The 15,355-nt window shown below is 25.7% G+C and overlaps 1 protein-coding gene and 1 pseudogene across 1 annotated transcript; both read right to left on the bottom strand.

Annotated features, from left to right (window-relative positions):
* LOC145842931 (thioredoxin domain-containing protein 17 pseudogene) lies at positions 1–393 on the bottom strand (annotated as a pseudogene).
* Positions 394–6,574: 6,181 nt separating this feature from the next.
* On the bottom strand, positions 6,575–8,332 carry LOC145842060 (transmembrane and coiled-coil domain protein 3-like). Its single transcript, XM_082949423.1, has one exon. It carries the CDS (start codon positions 8,303–8,305, stop codon positions 6,902–6,904), a length of 1,404 nt encoding a protein of 467 aa, XP_082805549.1. The 5' UTR covers positions 8,306–8,332; the 3' UTR covers positions 6,575–6,901.
* Positions 8,333–15,355: the final 7,023 nt, after the last annotated feature.

Raw genomic sequence — 15,355 nt, 5'->3', positions numbered from 1 at the left:
TTAGTTGTCATCATCATCTTCTTTAAACATAAGTTCAATCATGGCTTCATTCAGTTGATCATCAACTAACTTCTGTGGACTACCATACTTTAAAAAGGTTGGAATCTCACTTAAATTTAATTTGGTATCAGTTCTGAAAGGATTTTGTTTGTTTTTCCAAGAATCTTGGCCTCCAACAAAGCAGCTGATATAAATAACATTTTCGCCTTCTAAAGTTTCCATTTTCTTAGTAACTACTGGCTCAAAAATTCTGCAGTCAGGACACCAACTCTCATTAGTGGTAGGATCTAAGCTGCCAGTAAACAAACAAAACTTGGTCATTCCCTCAAATTCTGGGGCCTTCACTTTTGCTGTGAATTCTTCATATCCTTCAACAACAATTTTCTTCACCATTTTTGACTTATAATATAAACAAACACAAAACAAGAACCTGCTATTTATAATTTATGAATTAAAATCACTCATTAATTTTTATTTATACATTTTTTATGTTATATATTAATAGTATTTTATTTATTATTAGTATATTTTAATGACTAAATAAAACACCTTCATGTATTATGGTTCTCAAAAATCTTTATTTTTTAATAAAAACTATAAACTTAGACTTTTTATTATTCAATTTATTTTGAAAAGAATTTAGGATTATCTTCAAAAAATTAAATTGTTATTTATTTCAAAACAAAGACTCTAAGATTGTACTGACCTATCTGAGACACAGAGTTTTTAACTTAAACAAACATAAGTCTAAATACTGGGATAAGTCATCTGAGTTGAGATAAAAAAGTAAGCATCCTGAAATATTTAGCTTATTTAAGCTGTCATAAAATCAAATATATTATAATAAAACTTGCAAATTAGCATTGAAAAGTTAACTTTATCATACTTGAATTTTTCAAAATAGCAAATTTTAATTTTAGACATAGACTTAGACAGATTATGTAAACAAAACTTGAAAATCTAGAATGACATGCCCTAATTTAGACTGATATTTTTCTTAACTGTTGTTTAGCGCCCAGTTGGGCTTTTAAGTTGACAAAACAGCTTAACCTAAAAGTTTCATGACTTTTTGATGCAAAATTAATTTTTTTAACTATTTTTTACATATGGTACTGATTTAGCCTGACACTAATAAATTCTGCTTGCAGTGTGGGGTTTTTTAAAACTAAGTTTAAAAAAAAAAATTATGGAGTGGGAATGAAAATTAAAGAATTTAATTAATATTTGCACATAGATACTGTAGCTTTTTCTAATATAAATGATACAAACTTAGTTGAAAAAAAAATTAACTAGTTTTAGAGAAAACCTGATTTGTCATTGTTTCACCACCTACAAAAATACTAAGACTGTTCTGTTTCAATAGTTTTAAAAGAAAACCTGTAAACTAGAATCTATATTGTACAACCTTTATTTTCCAGAATTCTTAGATAAGCTTGAGTTTATTGCAAAGCAATACAAACAAACCTATTTCACGTGTTTATCATAAACTATCAAATATATATGAAAACTAGATTTGTTAGTGTAGAATTGTACTGCATTGTAAGTTGAAAGACTCAACCCACTAGACAACATACAAATTTAACAGAGCTTAATCTCTAGTTTAACTACTGATCCACTGTATCTGTTGAACTGGTCTGGCCAAAACTGGATTTGACTAAAATACTTCAAGAAAAAATTATTTTAACAAGTTTCAATTAATAATTAAAAGTTGAGTTTTTGACTAAAAATAGTGGTACTTTTTAACTTTCTAGATGAATGCTTCATTATGAGGTGGAATTTATACACATAAAGTTTTATACTGTTGAATTTTAATCAGGAATTTAGAATTTATTTATATTTTTATTAACCCTTAGACTAGATCTTGTATTTAAAAAAAAAATTCACAACACATCAGTATGAAACTACATCTTTCTAAGCAACCCACCCTACAAACTCAAGCCTTGTAACTTTGTAGATAAAAAATTTTTAGAGAGAATGTTGTTCATATATATAGCATCAAGTTTCAGTGAAGACTTGTGAGTTATCTGATTTGGTCTTTTTGCTGAGATTTGGCTGATCTAATTAATAGATGAGACCACTTGTAAATTTTTTTTTTTAATATGTACTTTTTCTGAACTCTTACTAACGATGAAAGATCACTAATTGTCTCACTATTAAAATACTTATTAAACCTTTTTCTTATTCAACTTTTTTATACTTTATAGCCCTTACAACTCTAAGCAAGATCTTATAAAACTTGTTAGAATTTTTAGATAAAAATTGCACACAATTAAACTTAGCATTTAGATACTATGATGGTCACTCTCAGACTGGTTTAGAATTTAAAAAAAATCCAACTGAAATAGGTTTTTTTTGCAAAACTTAGGTAGTTAGGTTGTTTTTCCAAAACCTCAGGCTGGTTTATATGACTTTTAGTATTTTTGTTAAAAATTCTTTTTTTTTTTAAAGGCTTTTTATTAATTTTGGTGTTATAAGTTTTTTATGCTTAATAAGTTGTATTTATTTTAAGTTTTTTTATAAACTCTGGCCTCAACAGCTAGTTAAGGGCATATGGAGTGTCAAAGCTTTTTTTTAATTAAAATTGGCTTTTATTTGAAAGCTTAAGATTATTTACTATTATTAATTATATACTATTAGATACTTTTTAAAGAAGAAAAATTCATTTAACTTTTGAGATACAACCAGCTTTGTTAAAAAAATTCCAATCAGCCATATGAAATTAATAAATTTAAAGGCTTATTTTTTGGGAATTTTGAAAAATTTATTAAAATCTATTTCTTCATTTTTAAAGCTCTTGATCTCAAATTTCTACAAAATATTTTTGCTTTATAAGATAATATTATATTGTAACATTTAAAAAAATTAAAATTAAACCTTTATAACTAAACGAAAAAAATAGGATAGATTTTAATACAAAAAAATTATGTTATTCAAGATTTTGAAAACTCCTACAAGAGGGCTTTTTTATTTAATTAAGATTAAAGTGAAAAAGTTTTAAAATGTTGCTTAACAACTGAAGGAGAAGATAGATTTTCAATTTTAAGCTTATCCTTTTTATATGGATTCTTTTTAGCTCTGTCCCCTAATATTTCAAAAGTTATTTTCATTATGAGTAACAGTAAAAAGCAACTGTAAGCTAAGTTGAAGATATTCAAAAAAGATCAAAATTGTAAAAAAAAACCTTACCTTCTATGCCTTTAATGTAAGGCTAGTTTTTGGTCATCCAGGCTGGGTTTTTTTTTCAGAGTAGCAACTCTGAAAAACAACCAATAAAAATAATTAAAACTAGTTTTTACTTTTTTATTTAGTTAATTTGTTTATTTATTCTTTGAAGAATTTATTTTACAAACTAAGTTTTGGTCAAAGACCTCGTCAGTACTTAAATAAACTTTATTCAAATAGAATAGATTCTATTTAAAAAAGATTTATTTAAGCACTGACAAGGTTTTTGACTGAAACTTAGTTTTTAAAATAAATTTTTGAAAGAATACAATTATTTTTTCTCCTCCAGTAGTTGAGATCTCTGTATTTGTTTTCTTAAAACTAAAACTTTTTTTTTTCTAATTAGTATAGTTATTAAGTTTTTAGAAAAGCATTATCTAAGACTAATCAAATATAAAGCAATAACTAAGAAAGACTGGGAGTATTTAAAAACTATTTTAAAATTAATAATCTAAGCAGACATTTTAACTTATTTAAAACATTCAGCAGACATAAATATCTTAAGATAATTTAAATCAGCAATAATAATAGCTATGACAATAACAATTGAAAACAACAAACATAGAAACAGTAAAATACAAATTATAAGAATTAATCAAGGGTAAAAATTCATATAAACTTTCAAAGCTTAAAACCGAAAAGTTATTTCGAAGTACAAAAGAAGCAACTTTATTAAAACTATCTCTAAAATGTTTATAGTTTAGTCTAAATATTAAAAATAAAATATTATTAAAATTGGAATGTAATAATTTCTATACGTACTTAACTATTGTCTATTAAACGAAAAAATAAGCGGTAAAATATTTTGTCTTAGGACCAGGTGCACAAAAACCTTTAGTTTATCGAAACGCGCCCCACACCACTTGGATACCTTTTAGAGTCTTGCTAAAGACAGTTTATTTTAAATTAATCTTTTTTAAAAACATGTGTTTAATAAGCGGTATTTTCCAACTAGCTTGAACACTGTAAAATATTGCCAAAACTATATTAGATTTTGTTTAAAAAAAAAAATCTTGTTTTACATCGCTTTAAAACTTTAAAATTGTCATAGATATTTGTGTTTTGGCAGGATTTGCAGTTGTATTGTAGATATGTTGGAATTTTGCGCTGTTTTTGTCGGATCCTTTGTTATCTCCGATTCTTTAGAAAAGTTGTCTGGATGTCTTTCCCACTTAAGAGATGTACTGATTTTCAGAGCAAGTATATTTGTAAACGATATTTGCATCGAAAGCTTCCGAGCCTTTGCTTTTGTAAGGCAAATAATTTTAAATAAAAAACGAACTGTTTTAAGTATATATTGATCTAAATATACTAAGTGTTTTTTTGTATAACTTTGTTTTAAATTTTAAGTGTTTTTAAGTCGATTAATAGAAAATTATTCTTATATTGTTAAGCCTTATATACTTTAATTTAAAAATACTTGTTAAAGGAAGTTTGCATAGAAAAATTCACTGATATTTAATTGAAATTATATGCCACGGTTGCCTCGATTTGAAGATTAATCTTAGCATTTACTTAAGTTTATTGGTTAATAACTTATTTTATTTTTGTCTAACTCTGTATTGAACTTTGTTTTTTTTGTACCTAAAGGACTTGCAAATATTATTGTTCTTTTCTCTCTAGCAAACAACAAGAATCTTCTTTAATTCTTTTTTTTTCACTAGAAAAAAATATTTATTTGTTTAAGTAGCCAAAAAACCTTATAATAAAAATGTATGTAAAGAAAAAAATAGTATATATAAATAAAATATCTTTAGCAAGTTAAATTCTATTTGGCCGGAGTCTTAAAAAAAAAGAAGTTTTCAATAACTTCAATATGGTCTAGGCTAGTATGAGTGGTCACCCTTAGTATTCAAAAAAAACTTTAAGTACTGCGGCTGATTGCGAAGTAATAAAATAGAAAATTATTTTAGATTTTTACAAGTTAGTTTTACTGTTTTTTTAATAAAGAATATTATATTTGCCGTAATTTTAAGCTTCATTTCAAAAATTTAATAGTAATTTGTTATACTTTTTAATTAATACATATCTGAAGGTACTCAATAAAATGTTATTACAGTGCTTCCTTACTTATCCGGTTAGATTGGGCTAGCTTTTTTCGTATATAAGGCCGGATTAGCCTACGGCCGGATAGAACAAAACATTGTTTTTTTTTTATAATCTACCTCATTAATATTATGCAATGCATAAAAAAAACGTACAATTAATTACCTAATAATTTAACTTTCTTCAACGAACCAAAGAATTAAAACAGACAAAAAATAAATGAAACAAAACTCTGTAAAGTTTAAAATTAATTAAACGACTACAAATTACATGGTAAACAGTTTAACTAATACCAGAATTTTTTCTGAAAAATTAAAGAATTTAGGGTTGTTTGACATACTTTTCTTGTTTATAAAGCATAAAACTTACGGAACTGGATAAGTTATGAAACACTTTCTGGGTTTTTGTTTCATCCGTTCAGTTGTGTACTAATGCTAAGGTATGTCCTGGCAACATTCTTAAATAATACAACCCAATTTTTTTGCAATTAAAAGTTTAATGTTCGGAGTAGCCCTCGGTCTGATATTCTTTTATTTGTTTAACGCAAAAAATATTAATTATAAAATCAAGTTTTATTTTATTTTTATAAGAATTATCACTTCACTATGAACTTCTAGCTAATTTAATGAAATCAAACCACACATGTATTTATAGTAAAGCATTGGTTTCAGCTGAATTAAATAAATCTACTTCTCTGCTAAAACCGGCCGGATAAGCTAGGAACCGGATAAGTGTGCAAGCACTGTATTAGTACAGCTAGCCTCAGATATTGATTATTTCAAAAACGTAATAAACTGAATGCAACTTTGTTAAAAAAAATTGTTGAATTTATTTAATTAAGTTAACGTTTACAAAACACTCCCAACTAACAATGGTAATCAAAATCTCATATAAAACTAATAAAAAACTACAGAGCTTTATAAAAACATTTATTTGATTTACAGTATTGCATAACTATATTAAAACTAATGTATTGAAAATTTTATTCATCTCTTCATACAAAAAAAAAATTAATGATAAGAAAACAAAAAAAACTTTGAGAGTTTTAGAGATTCGACAAATCTTATATTAGAATAATTAAAAAGTATATGAAAACAGGATAAATGATAGTTTTGCACGATAGTTATACAATAATGACAGTTAAATAAGTAAATGCACACAGTAGTACGAATTTTTGTTAGTACTTGCTAAAAATATTGAAATGGACTTCTTTTGTTAGATAATTAAAAAAAATTAAATCATAACAATCTCAAAAATTTAAAACAGTTCAAAAAACAATATATGTTATATATATAAACAGGTATAACCAAAATGACATACAATTCAATACTTAGTGAGAATTTAATTAAGAAACAATTTTTAGGGAAAAAGTTGAGTAAAATTTTTGTTTAGCATCATTTTAAAGTGATAGTTTTAGAAAATTAAATAAGTACTTTAATTTAAATTTAGTAACAAAAAAGTTAAATCAAAGAAAAATTTTAAGAATAAAAGCACCACATTTGACATGGAACCAGTTTTGATCAGAAAATAAATTAGAATAAAACTTTAATACAGTGTTTTTGATGTTAAAACAAAAAAGTACAACATAACAAAAAACATTCAAAAAAAGCTTATCTTAATGTTTAAAAAAATATTATTTGCTGTAAAAGAAAACACCAGCAGATATTACACAAACAGCAACTGTTAAAATAGACCTTGTTTTCGTTGAAGTTAGTTGTTGAGTGAAATTATAAGCACTAGTGAGTAGCACTAAAACAAGAGCTATAAATCCCATAAGCAAGTTGCACATTTTCCCTACAAGCTCATTGCTATCATTTACAATTGTGTCGTTTGATCTCTGAACTCTTTGCTCTCTTTCTAGTTCATGCAGACGGTTATGACAGTTAGTAACAGAATCCTGAAGCTCCCTTGTTCTTTCTCTTAAGTGATAATCAAAACGAGACTGAATTGATTGAACTTCTCCTTTCACAACATTGAGTCCCTGCTCATAAAACCCAAACAAACTTTGAACTTGTGTTTCAAGCCTTTCACCGTGAAATTGTTCAGTCTTCATTTTGCTTATTAAATCACTCATATCTTCTGAAACATTTTCTTCAAATTCTTTTATTTTATTCATTGTCTTTTGCTGACTTTGTTGGATTGAGTTTACAATTTGTCTTAGTTCTTCCATTACAGTGACAATTGTGTCGAGTTGCTTATTTAAACTTTCTTCTTCTAACAAATCATTTTTCTTTTGTTGAGACTTTCTTACATTATAGTCAGAGTTAGCTTCATCAAAAAACTCTTCTTCAATTGCATCAACATTTTCATTGTTTTTAGGTTTCAGTCTATTTGCAAAGTCTTTGGGTTTATTTACAAACACTTCTGTTGCATTAAGCTTGATATTACCAGTTATTCCCCTTAGATTAGCCCCCACATCTCTCAATCTACCAGTTGAACTTTTACTTTCTTTAGTGTTCAGTTGCAAATCTTTTATTTTTTGTAAATAGTAATCTCTTTTTTTCTGTAACTGAGTTATGTTGGATCTAGATTTTTTTTGTCTACTTTCAAAAACACCTTTAATCCTGTTAAGTTGAGAATTATTTCCACTTTTTGTCAGCCTTAAAAATTCAGCAACATACTGGTTTTGAGATTCTTGTTCTTTCTTTATTTGCTCCTTAATTTTTGTAATTTTTTTGTTGTAAGAGTCTATGGCTAAACGTCCTTTTTGATGGTCATTGGGAAAGTAGTTTGATAAACTATCTGTTTCTGACATACTATTATACTCACTATTCTGACTGTTGTTTAGTAATGAAACATTAACAGGAAGTATAATATCTTCATCAATAAGATCTTGAAGTTCTTCTACATCATTTTTGTCAATTGTATTTTCGCCAAAAACACTGTTATATACATCATTTGAGCAAACTGAGATGTTTTCCCGACTGTCAGTGAAGCTCTCAGAAGACTTAGGCAGTGTTTCAGCTTCTAAAGTACCCTGTTGTTCATCCTTGTTACTGTTCAGCTTTTTCAAGTTGTTTTGAACTTTTTTAAACATTAGATTAGAAAAAATAAAAATAAAACTGTCAAACTATTTCTTATATTAAATTATTTGTAATCATCTTTATCAAAATATAAATTTTAAACAATGTTTAACAGAATTATTTTGAAAAATTATATTGTTATATTTTTTTAAGCTTATGACTTAATATTTGACTAAACAAGCAAATTTTAAACTTTTATAGTACTGAATTTTAATCATAATTAGTATCTTTGGCATCCATCTAGTCTTATCTAGTAATTTATTTCACAAAAAAAATTATTACATGAAACTCTTTAAGTTAAACATCTACTTGAATTTGTATCAATAAATATGTTTGTTTAATGCTTTATTAAAAGCTTACATGGGTTTTGTGAATAACTTAAAAGATATACAATATTAACTACTACACTTATGGTAGAAGTTAAACCAAAAGTTTAAATAAATTTTACTAAAAACGAAAACAAAGTTTAAAACAACTTTTTATTTTAGAAAAAAAAAAATAAAATAAAAAATTTACAATAGTGGTTAAAATCTTTTATAAAACAGCAATGCAATAAGACTAATTGCAAAATTCAAACACTCCAAGTGTTAATACAAAAGTAAACATAGGTTTTATTTAAACATATAACTTTCTAAATCGCTTAGCTAAGCACAAAAACTGTATCTTATTAAAGGGACTTTTTAATGTTTTACATTCAAAACAGACAAAATAGTAAACAAGTTAGTATAACATCTAGTTATATGTCAATATTAATTATTAAGTCGTAATAGGTAAAAAGAAAATACTATTTTTAGTATGTTTAAAACAATAAAAAAACTTTAAAATTCTTAATAAATTCTAGAAATTATTTTTTGTTGATATTAGTAATTAAAAAGTGAAAATTAAAAAGTGGAATAGTATTATATGGGCAGGACAAGACGTTAAAAGGTATTCGTGGTATGCGACTCTTGTGACAGCAGCCTTAAACTTTTTTATTAAAAACCTATCAAACTTTTTTACCTTTCGTATTAAACTAGTTTTTGTTTTTTACTCTGTTTCTTCTTTTTTTGTCTTCTATAATGAAAGTTAGTTGGAATATACTTAAAAATATTGATCAAACATTTAGAAGTTTTATTCATACCTATCAGAAATACAATTTAACTAATTGTAGCCGTTAAATGTGTTTATTTTAGTTTGGTTTATTTTATCCGAAATTCAAAAGTTTAGTATACTTTAAATAAGTTAAGATAAAAAGTTAAAACAAAATGCTTTCTGGCAACTCTGGTTTTAGTTATGTTTGTAAGTTTTTAAAGTTTACAAAACATATGTTTAACATATCAAAATTGTTCTTTTATATACTAAATTAACTTCCTTCAATAGTAGTAGTATAGTATACTATTTAATTTTTTAGCTTTAAAACTTTTTGAAAGTATTAATAAATAATGGCAGACTCTTGACTTCAACTGTATTTAATTATTAGTTGTGATCTGAATTTTGAGTTAAAGCAATAAATGTTATAAATTGTTTTGGGCTTTAAAATAAAACATAGCTATTAAACACTCGGCTACGACAAGTAGGTATAATCAAAATAAATTTACATATTATCAAACAAGTTAAATATTATTCTAAATTGAATAGCTTAAAATTACAGTATTTAATCTTTTTACAATACGATTTGTTGTCAACCAAGGTTTGTACCTACCTTTACTTTGTTTAATCTACTTATTCTTATCTGAAAACTCTTTTTTTAAATCTAAAATACTAAAATATGTTATAGAATGTTAAGCAACGCATTTTTAAAGTTGTGTAGATTAAAAACCAAGTAAAAATAATGATCTTGTGAGAGATATGATCTTTGCTTAGTTACTGCAATGGCTGGATTAAATTTAACATACATTTAAGTTCAGTAAATATTTAACTAACTAATTTACAACTTTCAGAACATAAATAATGTTTAAGATTATTCTTTGTAAGAATAGATTATTACATTATAAAAGACTAGCAACTTTAAAGGTTTGACTGTTTCATATAATATTTACCTACTATATCAAACTAAACTGTGTTAATAAAATTAGTTTACCCTCTAGTTTTACTCAACTCCGTGAAAAACGTGTTTAAAGAAGAACTTGACTCAAAAATAAAAGCAAAAAGTGACAAGTTAAAGAGCGTAAGTATCTTTGATGTGCACATTGTAGAGAACTGTTTTTAATTGAAAATTGACGATTAAGAAACCAAACACAGTTTGCTATGCAGATTTAAATTATTAACCATGATAACGTTGCTTTCTTTAAATATGTTTGCTTACTAGAAAGTTTTCGAAATGTTTCAAAAAAAAATACTGATTTTGTATGGTAAGCTGTTAAGCGTAATTCCAAATGCTAAAACTAAAAACATTATACGTTCCAGTAACAGTTATGATGAGCGTGTAGTTTAATTTAACAACAACATTATATTGCTCTGTAAAAATAACCATCTAATTCAACAATCATTCGAAGAATAAAAGAGTTTTAATGTGAATCATGCTTGCTAAAACTTTAGAATTTGTAAATCTAATGCAGGGTTTCCCAAAGTGGGCGATATCGCCCCCCTGGGGGCGATTTTAGTAAGTCGGGGGGCGATAATTAGTAAGGGGGCGAAAGGGTGGTCGATAACTAGTAAGGGGGCGAAAAGGGGGCGATTTTAAAATTTTTAGCTGTCATAAAATTTTTACTTTTTATCTTGCTATAAAACTAATTTTAGCTTGCTATCAAATATTTGACCCTGAGATAAAACTTAAACAAAAAAATTTATTTTGTTTATGTAAAATATAGAGAAAAAAATCAAGTATACTTATGACTTCTACTTTCAAGTAAATTACATATTTTCATTTATATGTTTTCTTATTTAACAATTACATAGATCATAGACGAGAGGTGTCGCTAACCCAGGATTTTACTTATACACTATTATTGGCCTGGTTTATAACGCAACGTGCGATCTAACTTGTATAGTAGATGCCCCCAAGATAACGCTTAAATTATAGTTGACTTAAATAAACTAATATGACTTACTTACTGTTTACTAAAGGTTTAATAAATCAGTTACTTATACTAATTTAAACTTAGTTCGAATCTGTGATAATGATTATATTTACAATGAATTTGCGAAACGAAAAGATGATATAATACTGCACAACATTACACTAATAAATCAAATTATCAATTCTTTTAAAAGACGACAATACTCGAATCAAAGAAACTAAAAACTAATTGTTTAAACCAAACTTAAAAAGTGTTCTAAAATCGAAATCAACTCGACAACAAGATTGAAACCATTAAAACTTAAGTGCAGCGAAAAGCTGCATTGACTTCAGTCTGCTGCAACGCAGTAGAAACTAAAAGTCTAAATCACGCGCGATATTCTAAAAAATACACGCTTGAGAGAAAAGAAGAAAATAAAAAAGAGACAATTACCGCGTAAGCGGCACATCGGAATCCCTCTCACCATTTTGTAACCTGAAATATATGTTATTTGGGATCATAAATGGTATGTAAAAATCTATGTTATCTAATATCAATTATCACCTCATAATATTTTTAATTGTTTTTTGAAAAGTCACTAAGTTAGACTAAAAAATAAAACTATACAGAGTTGCCAATTTACCTAAAAACCTGGAAAAACCTGGAATTTGAAAATTTAGGTAAAAAAATAACTAAAAAATCTGAAATTTTTAACAATTTCAACATATTATATAGTAAAATTTTGATTTGACACAAAAAAGCTATCATATAGATAAAAATATAGATCCCTTCGAGGCAGATCTTTTTGAAGTAAACGACTTACAGGAAACTTTCTCAGACTTACAAACTGACCTTGAACTTAAAGTAAATTTTTTCAAAGAACGATTTGAAAGCTATTTGACTGAACAAAAAATAAGGCAAAAGTATCCAATCATTTGAGAGGAATTTAGATTGTTGTTTATAGTTTTTCCTTCTAGCTATGTTGTTGAAAAAACTTTCAGTTCATTATTAACATCTTGAGCAAAAGATCTAATCTAGATACTTGTAAAGGAAGCTTTATTTTACTGATTAAGAATCAGATTAGAAAAACTTGCAAGCAGTCATGAACCTCATCCTTAACATTATATTAGACTTAAGTAGCAGACATTATTTTATGAAAGTTTTTTTTATATTATTTGATCTTTTAAAATACTTCTTAATTAACTTGGTTTGTATTGTATTTAAGTAGTCTTTTGATAATAATAAATGTATTAAGTTATTTAATCTACAACAGGTTTGCATAATGCCTAATAAAAATTAATTACGGTAGACTCCTCTTGAGTTCGCACTTTTTACCCAAAAAAGTGCAAATTTATATTTTCTTAACTTTAACTTAAATAAAGTCTTTTACTAACTTAGTACTAATAAAAAAAAAACATATTATTTAATATTTTATATAAATATATATTTTTTAATGAATGTTTGTTTTATGTTTTAGTTGATTTCATGTTTATTCATAACGTTATTGCATATAACATATTTGAATTTATCATTTTGTAAAAAAAATGGTAATAATTTCTGAGTTTGCACCTTTTGAATTTGTTCAAAGTGCGATTTCAAGCGGAAGTCTACTGTATTTATTAAATTGTTTATGTTTTAAATCTGTTAATAGTCTTATTTTAACCTGGTAAATTTTGTAGTTTATATTTGTCGTTTTACATTACACTAAAAGTTTATATAGCGTAGTGATTAAAGTATTTGTTTGAAAGAAATTTATTTGACATATTTTTGTTATTACTTGTTTAATCAGTATAAACGAAAAAATCTTAATACCCATTAAATTTTTTATTTCAATTTTTTTTTTTGGTTTTAAAAGAGTATAGATTTGAAGCCTCTATTTGAAATGACTTCAAATTTTTCATTTAAAAGATTCAAAAACTCAATTTTATTTTCTAACTTGATTTATTATTGTTAAAAATCTATATATTAAGGAATTTTAAACTATTGATACAACTGTTTTTTGTTTTATTAAAACTTAATTTTTAATATATTAAAAAATTAATATGTGTTGTTTAATTTAATAGTTCAACACTAGCTTTTAGTTTTTCACCACTCTGGTAAATTATTATAGGCTAATAACTAATAGCTTAATTAAGCTACTTACTATTAACTTCTAAATGTCCAAATTCGTTATATGAGAGATTATTAAAATGTCAGGTTTAGTTAAGATTTCGAATGGATAACGTACGGTTAAGATCCAGTCTAATTTAGACCTGCTAAAAACTTGAAAACTACTTGTGCAAATTAAACAAAATTTAGTTTTTTGACACTTAATCTTTTAAAATGCACTTCCAATTTGGTTTTCAGTTTACAATAGTATTTCGTAGATCACAATGTAACTAAATCATTTTATTACAATTTTGCTCGAGTGTTTTAATTTTCTTATATGTTATTTTATTAAATTATGCAGCCCGCAATTACATTTTTTTACTAGTTAAAACTATAAAAGATTTTTTAGTAAATATGAACTGCTGATTACAAAAGTTGTTTACCACTACCCTAAAAGTTATATTAGTTTCAAAACAATTCATATTTAAACAGGATTGATTACAGATTACACAAGATTAAGTATTTCAATACACTTAACTGGGCTTATAAGAAAACAACTGTAACTTATTTTCTCAAGCCCTGTAAACTACTTTGAACACATCCCAAAAGTGCGTGCATAAGAAATACTAGACTAAATTACATTTCAAACACAACTTTTTTGGCTCAAAAGTTTGTACTCAAGAGAAAAACTACTATGTAAAATCGTAGGGGGGCGATTATTTTTAAAATTTCTGAAAAGGGGGCGATTTAGTAAATGAGTTTGGGAAACCCTGATCTAATGGGTGTAGGTTCTATAGTATTTCTCCTCTACAAATTAGTTTTAAAAAAGGATTTTTTTGCTTATGAAACGTTAGTTTAAACTTTTAAAACTGAAGATAATTGGTTTTATTATCTGTTTGTATACTTTTTTAACTTGGCAGTCTTTAAAACTAACTATCAAAAAATTTTTAAGTAGCAAGCTTTGGGCAGGATTTTTAGTAGTTTAAAAAAAAAATTACACTACAAAATAAAAGTGGTTTTAGAAGTTAAATAAAAAAGAATATTTAGCGTATAATTTTGATTTTGACCCACAGACCTGATGCTTGACAAAACATAACTCCTCAAAATTCTAATCGTGAAGAATTAAGTGTAAAACGTTAAAGTTTTATAACTTCTCGATACAAGGAAGCTTTATTTATAATAGCTCTCTTTTAAAAATAAATCATTAGTTAACTAAAAAATTATAACAAATTGACTTCTACACTTTTAAAATTAAAGCATTGTTTAAGATTAAAATAATTTCAGCATTTGCTTTCCGTTTTTACTTTTCATGCTTTTCTTATTTTAAAAACATTTTTATTAGTATTAGCTATATAAATACTAAAATATAAATTATTAATAGCCATATAAATGGGTTCTAATTATAAATGTTTTAAGAGTGTACTAACAACAACGCTACATCTAAAGGCAGTCATTACTAAATATTTTGGTTGCTTGTTGAACAACAATAAGCACTAAAAATATTTGGACTAAGTACTTGGTGTAGGGTTATTGAGTAATAATCTACGGATACAATGTATTATCGAGGACCAAGGTCCAGCATTTTACAAGATTGTGTTTCAAATATATTTATAGTTTGTATCAATTAGTATTATACTAATATTATAATCATTACAGATAAAATGTGTTTTTGTATTATCCAAAATTTATATAGCTTTAAATATCTAAACTACAATTAACAGATAAGTATATATCACTTCGTAGTATGTACTTTTAATAAAGTTTATTAATTAATTTTGTATATTCATTAGTTAATGTTTTATGTTTTAGTCCTTTTTTAAATAATTTATAACAGTCGGATATAACAATTGTTTTACCATATATCAAATAATAATCTATAATTATGACTTATTTACTAATATAAAATTCATCTACTTTATCTTCTATTCTTTTCTTAGAGAATTTTTTTTTTTAGAACTCCTTTGAAGTGTATTAATTCGCTTGAAACACAATAACATA

The sequence above is a fragment of the Thalia democratica genome, chromosome 8 (assembly GCF_965202585.1).
Source record: "Thalia democratica chromosome 8, ktThaDemo2.hap1.1, whole genome shotgun sequence".
Taxonomy (NCBI): Eukaryota; Metazoa; Chordata; class Thaliacea; order Salpida; family Salpidae; genus Thalia; species Thalia democratica.
The sequence above is the reverse complement of the archived record's forward strand: the minus strand, read 5'-3'. Positions and strand labels throughout refer to the sequence as shown.